Here is a 17,500-nt window from a genome sequence, read left to right as displayed (position 1 = left end):
GAATTATCAGAATAAGAAGTATAGGGTCATCTTCATCAACCCTATGTGATGAGGGTGGGAATAGATGGGAGGAGGGGGGTGGCGAAAGAGGGAGAGAGAGAGAGAGAGAGAGAGAGAGAGAGAGAGAGAGAGAGAGAGAGAGAGAGAGAGAGAGAGAGAGAGAGAGAGAGAGCCAGTAAATCCACAGGCCCTCGAGGTGCAAACACTTATCACGCGATATATAACCCGAGGCTGAAGGAGGATTAGATTAGTGGCTTCTGTTGAGTCTCTTTTTTTTTTTTTTTTTTGTTTCCAAGTAGGCTCCTGGCCTGACTGAGAACACTGTTTCCCTGTAGCACCAGGTCCTCTGGTTCGATAATGATAATAACCATGATGATGATAATATCAATCATGGTTATTAAATAACTGATTTACAACCCATTCATTTCAGGAATTAAAACAACTTTGTCTAAATTCCTCTTTATTTTACAAAAATATAGACCTCGACAAATACAATCTATGTACATTATTTACAATGAATGCAATGTATATGGAGAGCGACACTCATATAAATCGCGAGCGAAATTTACTCACTACATCCCCTTTGGCAGCATATCAAACACATGAATAATTACACAAGAATAATTAGGTTTCATTATGGATTTGAACATTTTTCTTGGACAACAGCACAATATAATGAGATTACATTAAGAAAAAAATAATCTGGGAAAGTTACATTATTTACAGTCAACTCTGAAGACTCGAACATAACTGGAAAGGGAATAAATAATCAGCAAATTATATCTAACATGTTACATTAATTTTCTTATTTCAATTTCGATATTGGTGTTATTTAACATTAAGTTCTTTAACATGTTATTGTATTGTGGTTGTCGGAAGTTGGAGAACACGAAAGAGAGGTATGAATGAAGGCAGAATATTGTGTTGTTCTTTTGAAAAATGACCAAGAAGAAGATCAGATGTTGTGTCGTCTCAATCTTATATAGAAAACAAAGATGATATTTTCTTTCTATTTATGAAGAGAGAGAGAGAGAGAGAGAGAGAGAGAGAGAGAGAGAGAGAGAGAGAGAGAGAGAGAGAGAGAGAGAGAGAGAGAGAGAGAGAGAGAGAGAGAGAGAGAGAGAGAGAGAGAATATATATATTTGTATTCAGAGGCCTCGCTCCTTCCTTGTCATGTTTAGGGTACAGAGCAAGCCAACACATTTTACGTTAACTGTGTCTAATTCTCCCATCCCTCTGTGCAATGCAATTTACTAATAATTAATCTCTGCTGAACCCTGTTTAATTACAATGATGCTCTTTCCCGACACAGAATATACCGACTGTTCCTCTGGGTCATGTTCAACAGAACCTGGTCAAGGGCAACAGATCTATACATATAGATATATTATATTAAGACATTTATTTCCATATATCACAAAGGCTATAGCTACAGTACTTTGCTATATATATATATATATATATATATATATATATATATATATATATATATATATATATATATATATATATATATATATATATATATATATCAACACAGAAAGTTGACACAAAATTGTCTGGTGTTATAAAAAAGGAAAGTTCTTTTGGTGGTGTATTGGCTGGAGGAGATTCTTGACACTGCTGGCCATGGCCAGGCTCATAGTGGGCAGCTTGTGGCCCAGTAGAGCTGTGGCCATCGTAGTACATACTCGGGCCAACTCATGGTCCGGTACAGTACTGGCTTTTGACCATACTAACGTGGGTTAGGCATAGGGAACCTCCAGTCCTATTCTGAACACAAAAGACGTCACCAATATATTTTTTAATCCATTCTCAGACGTAGGACCAATGGTCTTTCCGTGTTAGTGTGACATGTTATGTTGATCACAACGCGTCCTCCTGTGGCTCACAATGCGTCAGGACCAATTTCTAAGGAAGAGTTCCTCTTTCCAGAGGTTCCTGCAGCTTAAGACAGCGCTACTTACAGTATCAGGGAAATGTGAACTCCTTTGGAGTGAGGAGTTCCATGACGAGACTGTTCTTCCAGTGATACAGCCTCGCTAAAGGTAGCTGCTTTTCCTTCGCGGTCTAAACCTCCGTGAACCACTCACTTCAAGAGAGTCCACATTTTCCCCGCTCCTGAAGGCAGCGCAACCTTGGGATGAATGTACAAATATCCTTTTAGTGGCTGTAATGTCCAGCGAGAAATCAAAAAAGACAATTATTAATTATCCTGCACATAATTAGATTTAGTTATAAATAACTTACGCGGATAATTAGATTCTAGTCAGCAGTATATTATTATTCTTCCTTTCCATGGTTTATATCTCTGACTAGTAAGCAATAAAGTGACAAACCTCACTTCTCTCTCCTTCTAATATGAATGAAAATCATTTGTTTAGCGGCTTCCCTTTGGACCCAGTGTGACGATGGAATGAAAGGCCGAAAGGAGCATATGGCTTCCCCTTTTGTGGTCCAGGCAGCGGCGCCAATCACACAGGCTTCAGGCACCTGGCTGCCGCGCTGCGGTCATATGGGAAAGAGCTGGTACGTTTATCCGAGGGCTGTCCTTGAACACGGCCAGTAATACGTACCACTACGCACGTAGGGAATACCATAACTGTCCTGGAACCGTATGCATGGGTCTGGAAAGCTTATTTGTCAATGCCAGTCTAGGAAATGCCAGAACTGTCCTGGAACCGAAGGCATGGGACTGGAAAGCTTATTTGCCAGTGCCAGTCTAGGGAATGCTAGAACTGTCCTGGAACCGAAGGCATGGGACTGGAAAGCTTATTTGCCAGTGTCAGTCTAGGGAATGCTAGAACTCTCCTGGAACCGTAGTCTTGGGACTGGAAAGCTAATATGTCATCGCCAGTGCGTCTCTATTAACGGTTACGAACAGAGCCCTCCATCTTCCCGGATACTGACAGCTGAGGACAATTTCTTTCATCTCCAGTGTTCCGTAATCCTACTGGAAGTGTAGCAGACAGGCTTCCAGGAGGTGGAGGGATATATATCGCTGGGCTGCTGGAAACATATATGTCTCTCCCTGTGGCATATGAAAGCTAATCAATCACCAACGTAGCTTTCAGATCGGTGGCTCGTCTCCTGGAAGTGTATAGCGCCATGAGTTTCCAGAATATTATTCCAGGACATTGAGGGGATCTGGATGTTAAGAAAGGGGAGAATATACGGGACTCTAACGTCTCCTTGCGGTGGATGAAGGCTAATTAGTGACCAGTGAAGACTTGTGAAGGCCACGGGTCCTGGAGGGTACTACCCTTTGAAGGCCACGGGTCCTGGCGGGTACTACCCTTTGAAGGCCACGGGTCCTGTATGTAGCGCGTCTGTGACATTGTCCTCAAGCCAGTATGGAGGTTGAAAAGGCGACTTTAGCTGGAAGTTGTACTATGGACTGTGTCAGGCAGCTCTTGTACAAGGTTAAATTTCCAAGTCTTACTTTGTTTTCTTTGTTCCTTGAAGTCTCGACTATTTTGCAAAGACACTGTTTTTGTTTTGGTGGCCAGCGCAGCGCGTTCATTCTGTAACGCTACAGAGAAGGTCTTGTGGAGAAGATTTCTCCAAGTCGTGAGTAACTTTCGCCAGGAACGAGTGGAATTTGTGTAGATTTATTCCAGGCAGTGGCTCACCGTTTTTCGAAAATATATCTACACGTGAAACAGAGTTTTACCGCTTGTAGGTTATATGTATTCTGAGAATGATTGCTACGGCTTTCAATGTATTCTGGGAAATGATACCTTTTTTTTTATGTATTCATTTGTATTCTGTTGTGGACGTGTTTACGCCTTGATTGTTCTTAGTATTTCTCGCAGATATATTCGTATTCCAAAAGAAATACTGACAGATTATTTTTTGAATATTCTTATTCTGTAGGATTACTATAGCAGTTTTTTTTTTTTTTTTACCCCACATTTACACTCTGGCCATTAATTGATGAGAGCCCAGGTAAATACATTCTTGGTCAGTGGTTAGTGTGCTGAATATATTGCAAAATGTTATGCACTGGATATATATATATATATATATATATATATATATATATATATATATATATATATATATATATATATATATATATATATATATATATATATATATATATATATATATATATATTCCTGATGTCACCTTCGTCTGTAAAAGCAATGTCACACATGATCAGTATGATGTCACACATGACCAGTATGACGTCAGACAAAACCACTGATTACAGTGATGAAGCCTCATGACTCCAGGATGTCCACTGGGAAGGTTGTGCTCCTGTCACATGACGGTGAAGATCCCACTTTATGGTCACATGGTCAGTCAGGTGTTGGCATCGCGTCCGTAGCTGATGGTACGTAGCCACTAACACCGTGATGAGACGGGGGTATAACTGCCTATTGGTACGTGGCTGTTGTTACGTAGTATCTATAGTGCTTGATACCTCATACGTGGCAGTTGGTATGTACGTGGTACGTTGCTCCGTACGTGGCAGCTGGTACGTGACCGTTAGTAAATGGTTTTGCAGGAAGACAACCCGTTATGTACAACTATGTGGGCTTCAACTTGCAGACGGACACATACCCAAATATCCCTCACTTCTTGCCACATGTATCTACATATCCTTCACACACACACACACACACACACACACACACACACACACACACACACGTCCGTGACTGCAGGTTCTTTGTTCTTAAGTACATGATGACTGGAGTCTTTGGAGAAAGCTTCGCGACCAGTCACCATGGCCAAGAGGTTCTCACAAGCATTGTCTTAAAAAAAGGCGAGCATATCCCCCATGTCACTCTAACCTCCTATGTCCACCACAGCTGGGCGTCATACGTGGCTATACATCTGGCTGCACACCATACATCTGGCTATATACCTGAGGGGGACACTACAAGAGGGTGTAGCCAACCAGGAGGTGTAGGAGGGTGGTGAGGAGGACGATGGTGTGGGCGGTGCTGGGAGCCACCGCGCCTGTCGCCCTGTTGTTCTCGTGCACGATGGCTGCCGGTGGGTCTCCTGCAGGCGGAGAAGCAGACGGGAGGTTAGTGGGGCTCAGTCGATATCCTGAGGGAGGAGTATAGTCGGACTGTGTATCCTGAGGGAGGAGGAGGAGGAGGAGGAGGAGGAGGAGGAGGGTAGTGGGGCTGTGTATCCTGACGAAGGAGGAGGAGGAGGAGAGTGGGGCTGTGTATCCTGACGAAGGAGGAGGAGGAGGGGATGTGGCTGTGTATCCTGAGGGAGGAGGAAGAGGAGGAGGGTAGTGGGGCTGTGTATCCTGACGAAGGAGGAGGAGGAGGAGGAGGGTAGTGGGGCTGTGTATCCTGACGAAGGAGGAGGAGGAGGAGAGTGGGGCTGTGTATCCTGACGAAGGAGGAGGAGGAGGGGATGTGGCTGTGTATCCTGAGGGAGGAGGAGGAGGAGGAGGAGGAGGAGAGTGTGGCTGTGTATCCTGAGGGAAGAGGAGGAGGAGAAGGGGAGTGTGGCTGTGTATCCTGAGGGAAGAGGAGTTTAGTCGGGTTGTGTATCCTGAGGGAGGAGGAGGAAGGTAGTCGTGATGAATATCCTACAAGAGTAAGGAGTTAATTGAAGAATACATCCTGGAGAGGAAGGCAGTGATGAATATCCCAGAACAGCGGAGGTTTAGTGGTGACGAATATCCTGCCTCACACTGAAGTGTTTGATGGTGGTGCATGTCATGGGTCGCTAGTGGAGGCAGGTGGTGATGAATATCCCTATTTACTAGCGCGCTGGACAGGCAGGGAAACACAAGACCTGATGACCCGTGACGAAGATATCTGCTGGTGGACGGCAATACGATCCTACAAGCCTAAGTTAAACAGATGGAGAGAGCATAGCAGAGCACTCGGCTCCAACCCACCTACAACTATAGATGGAGACATGATAATAAAGCAGAAGGCTCCTAGCTTACCACTACTATAAATGGAGACAGGATAGTAATGCAGGGGCTCTTACTGTAGATGGAGACAGGATAGTAAAGCAGGAGGCTCCTCCCCACCTACCACTGTAGATGGAGACAGGATAGTAAAGCAGGAGGCTCCTCCCCACCTACCACTGTAGATGGAGACAGGATAGTAAAGCAGGAGGCTCCTCCCCACCTACCACTGTAGATGGAGACAGGATAGTAAAGCAGGAGGCTCCTCCCCACCTACCACTGTAGATGGAGACAGGATAGTAAAGCAGGAGGCTCCTCCCCACCTACCACTGTAGATGGAGACAGGATAGTAAAGCAGGAGGCTCCTCCCCACCTACCACTGTAGATGGAGACAGGATAGTAAAGCAGGAGGCTCCTCCCCACCTACCACTGTAGATGGAGACAGGATAGTAAAGCAGGAGGCTCCTCCCCACCTACCACTGTAGATGGAGACAGGATAGTAAAGCAGGAGGCTCCTCCCCACCTACCACTGTAGATGGAGACAGGATAGTAAAGCAGGAGGCTCCTCCCCACCTACCACTGTAGATGGAGACAGGATAGTAAAGCAGGAGGCTCCTCCCCACCTACCACTGTAGATGGAGACAGGATAGTAAAGCAGGAGGCTCCTCCCCACCTACCACTGTAGATGGAGACAGGATAGTAAAGCAGGAGGCTCCTCCCCACCTACCACTGTAGATGGAGACAGGATAGTAAAGCAGGAGGCTCCTCCCCACCTACCACTGTAGATGGAGACAGGATAGTAAAGCAGGAGGCTCCTCCCCACCTACCACTGTAGATGGAGACAGGATAGTAAAGCAGGAGGCTCCTCCCCACCTACCACTGTAGATGGAGACAGGATAGTAAAGCAGGAGGCTCCTCCCCACCTACCACTGTAGATGGAGACAGGATAGTAAAGCAGGAGGCTCCTCCCCACCTACCACTGTAGATGGAGACAGGATAGTAAAGCAGGAGGCTCCTCCCCACCTACCACTGTAGATGGAGACAGGATAGTAAAGCAGGAGGCTCCTCCCCACCTACCACTGTAGATGGAGACAGGATAGTAAAGCAGGAGGCTCCTCCCCACCTACCACTGTAGATGGAGACAGGATAGTAAAGCAGGAGGCTCCTCCCCACCTACCACTGTAGATGGAGACAGGATAGTAAAGCAGGAGGCTCCTCCCCACCTACCACTGTAGATGGAGACAGGATAGTAAAGCAGGAGGCTCCTCCCCACCTACCACTGTAGATGGAGACAGGATAGTAAAGCAGGAGGCTCCTCCCCACCTACCACTGTAGATGGAGACAGGATAGTAAAGCAGGAGGCTCCTCCCCACCTACCACTGTAGATGGAGACAGGATAGTAAAGCAGGAGGCTCCTCCCCACCTACCACTGTAGATGGAGACAGGATAGTAAAGCAGGAGGCTCCTCCCCACCTACCACTGTAGATGGAGACAGGATAGTAAAGCAGGAGGCTCCTCCCCACCTACCACTGTAGATGGAGACAGGATAGTAAAGCAGGAGGCTCCTCCCCACCTACCACTGTAGATGGAGACAGGATAGTAAAGCAGGAGGCTCCTCCCCACCTACCACTGTAGATGGAGACAGGATAGTAAAGCAGGAGGCTCCTCCCCACCTACCACTGTAGATGGAGACAGGATAGTAAAGCAGGAGGCTCCTCCCCACCTACCACTGTAGATGGAGACAGGATAGTAAAGCAGGAGGCTCCTCCCCACCTACCACTGTAGATGGAGACAGGATAGTAAAGCAGGAGGCTCCTCCCCACCTACCACTGTAGATGGAGACAGGATAGTAAAGCAGGAGGCTCCTCCCCACCTACCACTGTAGATGGAGACAGGATAGTAAAGCAGGAGGCTCCTCCCCACCTACCACTGTAGATGGAGACAGGATAGTAAAGCAGGAGGCTCCTCCCCACCTACCACTGTAGATGGAGACAGGATAGTAAAGCAGGAGGCTCCTCCCCACCTACCACTGTAGATGGAGACAGGATAGTAAAGCAGGAGGCTCCTCCCCACCTACCACTGTAGATGGAGACAGGATAGTAAAGCAGGAGGCTCCTCCCCACCTACCACTGTAGATGGAGACAGGATAGTAAAGCAGGAGGCTCCTCCCCACCTACCACTGTAGATGGAGACAGGATAGTAAAGCAGGAGGCTCCTCCCCACCTACCACTGTAGATGGAGACAGGATAGTAAAGCAGGAGGCTCCTCCCCACCTACCACTGTAGATGGAGACAGGATAGTAAAGCAGGAGGCTCCTCCCCACCTACCACTGTAGATGGAGACAGGATAGTAAAGCAGGAGGCTCCTCCCCACCTACCACTGTAGATGGAGACAGGATAGTAAAGCAGGAGGCTCCTCCCCACCTACCACTGTAGATGGAGACAGGATAGTAAAGCAGGAGGCTCCTCCCCACCTACCACTGTAGATGGAGACAGGATAGTAAAGCAGGAGGCTCCTCCCCACCTACCACTGTAGATGGAGACAGGATAGTAAAGCAGGAGGCTCCTCCCCACCTACCATGGACATGAAATAAAGCAGAAGGCTCCTAGCTTACCACTACTATAAATGGAGACAGGATAGTAAAGCAGGAGGCTCCTCCCCACCTACCACTGTAGATGGAGACAAGATAGTAAAGCAGGAGGCTCCTCCCCACCTACCACTGTAGATGGAGACAGGATAGTAAAGCAGGAGGCTCCTCCCCACCTACCACTGTAGATGGAAGTAACGCAGCCTTTACAAAAGTATTGGGTTACCATAAGATCCCTATCATGGAAATTGATCCTGGGGTAATTATCAATTTATGACTAAATTGCTGTTTTTAATTCATTACACCTGGTCGTTTTTTCCATAATTCATATGATTTTTTCAGTTATTTAGTTTACTAAGTTTTGTAAGATTAAGAGCTTTATCTTTCATTAATATATCTAACATTTTACCCAAAACCGAAGTAAAGCCAACTGGTTGAGCATTTAAGGCCCGTTTTCTATCTCCGATTTTCTTGTGGTTCGCTTATTTACCTTCGTCAGATTCCAGTTATTTGCCATATTTCTTCATGTATCGATTTGCTCAGTTATCTTAAGTTATCGCAGACTCAAATTTCTTAGTTATTTCAGTGTACTGGGAGAGAATGGTCGTCAAGACCAACCGACTTATTTGGATGAATTATCTCTAAACGTATGATTACTTCTTAGCTTTGGAGGTGATGTATGTGTCTTTTCCATTATAAGCCACAGGAAATATCTTTGGTTATGATTGGTTATTTGAAAGGTCTTGATAAGGAACACTGGCGTAGTGGCAGTCTATCCACTAACAGTTCACTCAGCCGTTCTGGATAGATATATATATAGACAAATAGATAGATAGATAGATATATGTATAGATCGATCGGTAGATAGATAGATAGATAGATAGATAGAGAGAGAGAGAGAGAGAGGAGAGAGAGAGAGAGAGAGAGAGAGAGAGAGAGAGAGAGAGAGAGAGAGAGAGAGAGAGAGAGAGAGAGAGAGAGAGAGAGAGAGAGAGAGAGAGATTTAATTATGGCCTTAATTACGGATATTCAGCTGCCGTGTCGTCTCAGCTCATATAAGATATAAATAGGAAGCCATTACTTTGTTACCATTCATTTATTAAGGTGCCATTATCGCTAGATAAAGAGCTTATAGTATCTTTAACAATTTTAAGAAAAGGAACTCGTTCAAAAATTCTCTTTTAGTATGGTCACCCACCCGTACAGAAACGGGGGATCCCACTCATACATCCCAGCAGGATGACTAACCCCCCCCCGCCTATCATTTCAGACTACAAATATCGCGTTTCATGAATCTGTGGATCATATCTTACTCAGGTGTACCAACAGCATTACTTTTACTTCTAATTAAATCTTTTAATTCTTAGGTCGTCCAACCTGACATTTCTTTCTCTGTACTTCTCTTTATCCTTCTAGCAACACCATCCTATGATGTCTTTCATTTTCAGGGTCACTTCATATCTTTTCAGTTCAATTCCATTCTTTCACCACCACTTATCACACCGTTTTCTCTAAGATCAAAGTGGATATTTACGGTAAATCTGATTGCATTAGGATCCCATTACCTAACCTCTTCCCACAGAAACTCAGGAAAGCGGATTAAGAGCTCTCTGTTTGGTTATGACTAAATCTACTATGTTGTTGCCTCGCGTTGGGACGCAGTCATTTGCTTTGCAAAGCAATACTTCATTAAATCAACTAAGTACGTTTCCCTTCGGTCACCAGTTGAGAATTCCCACTTCATAATAATATGGTTCTTAACACCTACATTCAATGATTCTTTGCTTTTTACTGGTTTTAACCTATTTACACAGAATAATATAATTCCCCTTCGTATCGTTTTTACGGATCTGAACACCACTCCATCAATTACCTTTAACTGCGAGTTTGACATCAGTTAAATGTGTCTTGTTGACAGTTAGACTCTCACTGAATACTTGATCTCTTGGTGACACTTTATTCTACGAACAGATGATTATTTAAGGTACTTATCAAAATGTCTATTATGGCTATGCGACCTCTGGATTTAATGACAACGCATAACCTGGTGGGTGATTCTACTCTGTATTTATTCCTTACGTCAATACTTCGTACCATAATCTTACAAGTATCTTACAGACTAGTTCAAAACATTTCTTGGACCAGTTTTCCGTAGTTTGTCCGACCTCTTTTGAATCATGGGGAGTCTGACTGGTCTTGAATGATCCGATTCCCTCGACCTGATAGCCTAGACTGACCTAATCCTACCCTGATCTAGTGGCCACCCTTATCGTACCCTGATCTGACTGACGGACGAATAAATGCCTTGAATCGAACAGATCTATACCGAATCCAGTATCGATTGACATAGGGTCGTTATCTTCCTCAAGTCCCACTGTCTAAGAGAGCCGTTCCCACCGAGTTCAGATGCACGTCGTCCCTACCAAACAAGCCCCTATCATGATGCGAAAGCTATACCAAAAAGCTGCGTAGTCCACCTCGTCTGTCGTTTATATGCTCAACTCCTCTTCACATACACCCTACTTATACCCATAGTCTCTAGATCATGCCTACGACCACGACCGTCCCTACGACCACGACCGGCCCTACGACCACGACCGTCCTTACGACCGTCCTGAAGCATCGCAATGACGGTCTTGTACCTCACCATGCTCTCCTCCGATCTACCTCGAAACCAAGGAACTAAATTTCCCTTTCCGTCGAGCGTGTTGCAACGACACTCCCAAGTGTGGCGCACATGTGTTCCGTTATGTCACTCCACCCGTGCTAGTCTCTCCTGGAAACTCCACCCGTGCTAGTCTCTCCTGGAAACTCCACCCGTGCTGGTCTCTCCTGGAAACTCCACCCATGCTAGTCTCTCCTGGAAACTCCACTCGTGCTAGTCTCTCCTGGAAACCCCACACCAACCCGTAGCCTCATCACCCCATCTGCCAACCTCACGTACCTCGATGTATCATTTCTAGGAGCGGGAGGGAGGCCTGGAATACCTACCGGCGATGACGTGGACGTTGACGCTCTTCGGGGAGGAGTTGGCCGGGGCGCAGGTGTAGACGCCCGAGTGACGGGTCTCAGCAAACTGTACCAGGAGACGGGAGGTCGTGACCAGACCCTTCTCCGTGGAGACGACCACTCCACCTCGCGTCCGATCATAGCTCACCAGCTGCCGCCAACACAACGCCAGGTTACTCATTCATAACTTACAGGTTGTGGAGGGTTGTTAATTCTACAGGTTGTGGAGGGTTGGTAATACCACAGGTTGTGGAAGGTTGTTAATTCTACAGGTTGTGGAGGGGTGTTAATTCTACAGGTTGTGGAGGGGTGTTAATTCTACAGGTTGTGGAAGGTTGTTAATTCTACAGGTTGTGGAAGGTTGTTAATTCTACAGGTTGTGGAAGGTTGTTAATTCTACAGGTTGTGGAGGGTTGTTAATTCTACAGGTTGTGGAGGGTTGTTAATTCTACAGGTTGTGGAGGGTTGGTCATTCTACAGGTTGTGGAAGGTTGTTAATTCTACAGGTTGTGGAGGGTTGTTAATTCTACAGGTTGTGGAGGGTTGTTAATTCTACAGGTTGTGGAGGGTTGGTAATTTTACAGGTTGTGGAGGGTTGTTAATTCTACAGGTTGTGGAGGGTTGTTAATTCTACAGGTTGTGGAGGGTTGGTAATTTTACAGGTTGTGGAGGGTTGTTAATTCTACAGGTTGTGGAGGGTTGGTAATACCACAGGTTGTGGAGGGTTGGTAATACCACAGGTTGTGGAGGGTTGTTAATTCTACAGGTTGTGGAAGGTTGTTAATTCTACAGGTTGTGGAGGGTTGTTAATTCTACAGGTTGTGGAGGGTTGGTAATTTTACAGGTTGTGGAGGGTTGGTAATTTTACAGGTTGTGGAGGGTTGGTCATTCTACAGGTTGTGGAGGGTTGGTCATACTACAGGTTGTGGAAGGTTGGTAATACCACAGGTTGTGGAGGGTTGTTAATTCTACAGGCTGTGGAGGGGTGTTACTTCTACAGGTTGTAGAGGGTTGTTAATTCTACAGGTTGTGGAGGGTTGTTAATTCTACAGGTTGTGGAGGGTTGCTAATTCTACAGGCTGTGGAGGGTTGTTAATTCTACAGGTTGTGGAAGGTTGGTAATACCACAGGTTGTGGAGGGTTGTTAATTCTACAGGCTGTGGAGGGGTGTTACTTCTACAGGTTGTAGAGGGTTGTTAATTCTACAGGTTGTGGAGGGTTGTTAATTTTACAGGTTGTGGAGGGTTGTTAATTCTACAGGCTGTGGAGGGGTGTTACTTCTACAGGTTGTAGAGGGTTGTTAATTCTACAGGTTGTGGAGGGTTGTTAATTCTACAGGTTGTGGAGGGTTGGTAATTCTACAGGTTGTGGAAGGTTGTTAATTCTACAGGTTGTGGAGGGTTGTTAATTCTACAGGTTGTGGAGGGTTGTTAATTCTACAGGTTGTGGAAGGTTGTTAATTCTACAGGTTGTGGAAGGGTGTTAATTCTACAGGTTGTGGAGAGGTGTTAATTCTACACGTTGTGGAGGGTTGTTAATTCTACAGGTTGTGGAGGGTTGTTAATTCTACAGGTTGTGGAGGGTTGTTAATTCTACAGGTTGTGGAGGGTTGTTAATTCTACAGCTTGTGGAAGGTTGTTAATTCTTTGCCTAGAGGGATAAATAGTGACTAGTCCTCTCTCTCTCTCTCTCTCTCTCTCTCTCTCTCTCTCTCTCTCTCTCTCTCTCTCTCTCTCTAACCATCACCACTCCACAGTGGCACCAACTTATCAGTTCACAGGAATAAAAAAAAAAGGACTTAGTTAACACTAAGGGGGAGAGAGAGAGAGAGAGAGAGAGAGAGAGAGAGAGAGAGAGAGAGAGAGAGAGAGAGAGAGAGAGAGAGAGAGAGAGGTAACACACACTCACCTTCTCGTCGTGGTACCAGAAGATGAAGGCAGGCGGCTCTGGGCTGTACTTGACGCTGCAGGTGAGGGCCAGACGGCTGCCCGTGTTGATGTAGACATCTGGTCCCCCGACGATGACCGTCTCTGGCTCTGTGGGGGAACACAGACCACACAGACCATATATAGACCACACAGACCACACAGACCATACAGACCACACAGACCATACAGACCACACAGACCACACAGACCATACAGACCACACAGACCATACAGACCACACAGACCACACAGGCCACATAGACCACACAGACCATACAGACCACACTGACCATATAGACCACAGAGACCACACAGACCATATAGACCACAGAGACCACACAGACCATATAGACCACACAGACCACACAGGCCACACAGACCATATAGACCACAGAGACCACACAACCACACAGACCATATAGACCACTCAGACCACACAGACCATATAGACCACACAGACCACACAGACCATATAGACCACACAGACCACACAGACCATATAGACCACACAGACCACACAGACCCAAGGTCCGAGGGAGGTGGTGGCCAGGTCTTACCACCACTTACAGAGAATATACATTTTAGGCAATAAACAGGGGAGCATACAAAGGCATGATGAGAAAGGGAATTGCAAACTGCAATAGACAATTGGGTCCTTCCAAAGTCTCTGAGAAAAACACACACACACACACACACACACACACACACACACACACACACACACACACAGCGAACTCGTAAACACAAACAATATAAAAAGAACACAAAGGATTGTAAAAGGAATTCTTAAACAAGAGGAACGTAAATAGCGATAGATAATTGGATCCTCTCGAAGCTGTTTGTGATATAAGGGACGAGGTATTGGACCCTCTCAAGGTGGGAAAAATTGAGAGGATAGTAAGCAAAAGACAGGGATAATCAAATAGAAGTGTAGATAAAGACAGGGATAATCAAATAGAAGAGTAGATAAAGATATGGATAATCAAATAGAAGTGTAGATAAAGACAGGGATAATCAAATAGAAGTGTAGATAAAGATAGGGATGATCAAATAGAAGTGTAGATAAAGATATGGATAATCAAATAGAAGTGTAGATAAAGATAGGGATAATCAAATAGAAGTGTAGATAAAGATATGGATAATCAAATAGAAGTGTAGATAAAGATAGGGATAATTAAATAGAAGTATAGATAAAGAAGGCATTGGAAAATAGGCTACGAAAATGTCTGGTAAAGAAGGATGTATGGTGACAGTAGGCAGTGGTGAGGGGATTAGGGCTGGTGGAGAAATACATATTAGAAAATATGGAATGCAGAAGATGAGAACTGAAATAATGGTAAATGATAAACCATAAATGATACATGATCAATAACGTAAGGTTAAAGAATAAGCATAAATGAGTATGGAGGAAACAGCGTAAATGTTAGCCAAGGGATGGTGGCCAAAGCTGTTCATAGCAGTACATACAAGCTGCTGACCCTCCCACGTACGCATCAGCCCCACGCTGGCGACGGAGCCACTGATGTATCCACCCGCTTGTGTGCCAAGAGCAAGCAAGAATTAATTGTTCATCAAGCCTTCACCTTACACACGCCAGCCGCGCTTAAACACACCAGGCATAGGTTGAGGAGACGCAGTGATGAGCTGTGTACTGGGGGCCCCACTCCGCGTAATTGGCAATGGAACTGGCGACGGAGTGAGAGGAGGCGGCAGACAGAGATGAGGAGATGGATTCATAGACGGAGAGAGAGAGAGAGAGAGAGAGAGAGAGAGAGAGAGAGAGAGAGAGAGAGAGAGAGAGAGAGAGAGAGAGAGAGAGAGAGAGAGAGAGAGAGAGAGAGAGAGAGAGAGAGAGAGAGAGAGTGTTTCAGGGCCCCGTGCCTCCAAGGACTCGCGCCCGTGTCCACCAATATACGAACGGAGGCTTTGAGAAAAATCCCTAAACAAACGCTGGGCCGCTAGAGACAGGAGAGATCACCATCAGAGATCCGGGGATGGATGGCCTCAATCCGTGCGTTGATTGAATGACCAGGAACGAACCAAGCCTCGGCGAGGAACAGCGGACCGCTGCGGAACAAGGAATGACGCCAGAACCTTCGAAGCCGAGAGCATGTGTGGTAAAATGGAGAAGAAATACTTGAACAAACGCTCGAGGGATGAATTTCACCACTGGGATGCCATGAGGAAAGGCTGGTGAAGCTTGACACCACCGCGAATACCTAAAAAAACTATAACAGACACACATTGGGACGTGGAGGATGATACGGACGCTCCGTCGGTACGTGGAGGATGATACGGATGCTCCGTCGGGACGTGGAGGATGATATGGACGCTCCGTTGGTACGTGGAGGATGATACGGACGCTCCATCGGGACGTGGAGGATGATATGGACGCTCCGTTGGTACGTGGACGATGATACGGATGCTCCATCGGGACGTGAAAGGTGATATGGACGCTTCTCCGGGACGTGGAGGATGATAAGGACGCTCCTCTGAAAGGGTTTTCGTGACAGGTCGCCCCACCCTTGCATCTCCCATCATACAATCAGACGATGGGTACGGAGCAGGTCAGAAGCTTAATCTTTTCCTTACTGGGCATATGTTGATAAGGGATGACTGATATGTAATATGATACTCCTGCAAATACATACTCATCTATACACATCCTTCTCTCTCTCTCTCTCTCTCTCTCTCTCTCTCTCTCTCTCTCTCTCTCTCTCTCTCTCACTGGCCCCGTCTCCCTAAGAACCCGGCTCACAATTACGTGAAATACACAAAAAAAAGAAAAAGAAAAACAAAATAAGCACACAGGAGATTAAGACTTCTTCCCCCCGTCCGTCTCTCGTGTGCGGGAGGGGAAAATAAAAACCATTATTACCGAAAGATAAATTGAATTCGAGTATACTTGCCTCCCGAATCCTGGCAATGCGAGAAGACCCTCTCTAGCTCTCCTTACGTCGTGGAAGAGAGAAGGAAAAAGCAACAACTTTTTCATATTCTTTTTCGTTCCCTCCCGAAAAAAAAAAAGGTTCTGCTACATCGTTAACCTACGGGGATAATTGAAAGGGGGGAAAAAAAAGGGCAGAAAACTTCACGAAAGAAGAAAGGTTAATAAGATGAAGAAGAGGGAGGGAGGGAGGCAGCCATCCGTGAGGTGAGGACTGGCGGGGAAAACCTTGGCCAAGAATGGGATTCCAAGCGACCAGCATCTGCCTCGTCCACGTCCGGGTACAGTGGAAGTAGATAGATAGATAGATAGATAGATAGATAGAGAGAGAGAGAGAGAGAGAGAGAGAGAGAGAGAGAGAGAGAGAGAGAGAGAGAGAGAGAGAGAGAGAGAGAGAGAGAGAGAGAGAGAGAGAGAGAGAGAGAGAGAGAGAGAGAGAGAGAGAGAGAGAGAGAGAGAGAGGAAAGCAGACCTCAGGGTACGGGGAAGGGTGGCAAGAATGTGATGCGAGGGCTTCCACTGCCACGTACTGTCGTCCCTTAATGTGAGGACAGACGAGGAAGATCAGCTGGCGACCTCATGCAAGACAGGAGGATGAAATCAGAGAGACTCGATCTCTAAAGACACAGTTCATACAATTAGGAACCATTCATAATAATTAAGGACAATTCGTAACAATTTTGGATCCTGCCATGTCCTCCTGTAGAAATGTAGGCAAGTCAGACCGCTCGTGCAGCGCGGCACACCAGTGAGTGATGTGGTCATCGTCACGTTTAAAATGGCCTTCGATTTCCCAGCTCAGAGTTGGTGCTCGCTGACAGATAAGGCTGACAAGGGTAGCTGGAGGTACCACACGTAGCAGTCAGGCCGGATGGTGGCTAGGGTCGAACTGGTGACCATTGCAAGAGCAAGTATCATATCCACTCGGCCAGCCTCTCTCTCTCTCTCTCTCTCTCTCTCTCTCTCTCTCTCTCTCTCTCTCTCTCTCTCTCTCTCTCTCTCTCTCTGAATATATATATATATATATATATATATATATATATATATATATATATATATATATATATATATATATATATGGGTGTATCTATATTTACTTGTGAGTGTGTGTGTGTGTGTGTGTGTGTGTGTGTGTG

At 45.8% G+C, this 17,500-nt stretch overlaps 1 protein-coding gene across 1 annotated transcript in view; it reads right to left on the bottom strand.

Moving 5' to 3' along the window:
- Positions 1-1,040: 1,040 nt before the first annotated feature.
- The window catches only part of LOC139758162 (lachesin-like), a 73,073-nt gene continuing 56,613 nt past the window's right edge, over positions 1,041-17,500 (bottom strand). Inside the window, exons 5-7 of the mRNA XM_071679324.1 lie at positions 13,398-13,525; positions 11,472-11,640; positions 1,041-5,016 (exon numbers count right to left, since the gene is read on the bottom strand). Coding sequence (XP_071535425.1) covers positions 4,889-5,016; positions 11,472-11,640; positions 13,398-13,525 — 425 coding nt within the window. The 3' untranslated portion in view covers positions 1,041-4,888. The remainder of the gene's footprint in view (positions 5,017-11,471; positions 11,641-13,397; positions 13,526-17,500) is intronic.

This window comes from Panulirus ornatus, chromosome 29 (assembly GCF_036320965.1).
Source record: "Panulirus ornatus isolate Po-2019 chromosome 29, ASM3632096v1, whole genome shotgun sequence".
NCBI classification, from domain to species: Eukaryota; Metazoa; Arthropoda; class Malacostraca; order Decapoda; family Palinuridae; genus Panulirus; species Panulirus ornatus.
The sequence above is the reverse complement of the archived record's forward strand: the minus strand, read 5'-3'. Positions and strand labels throughout refer to the sequence as shown.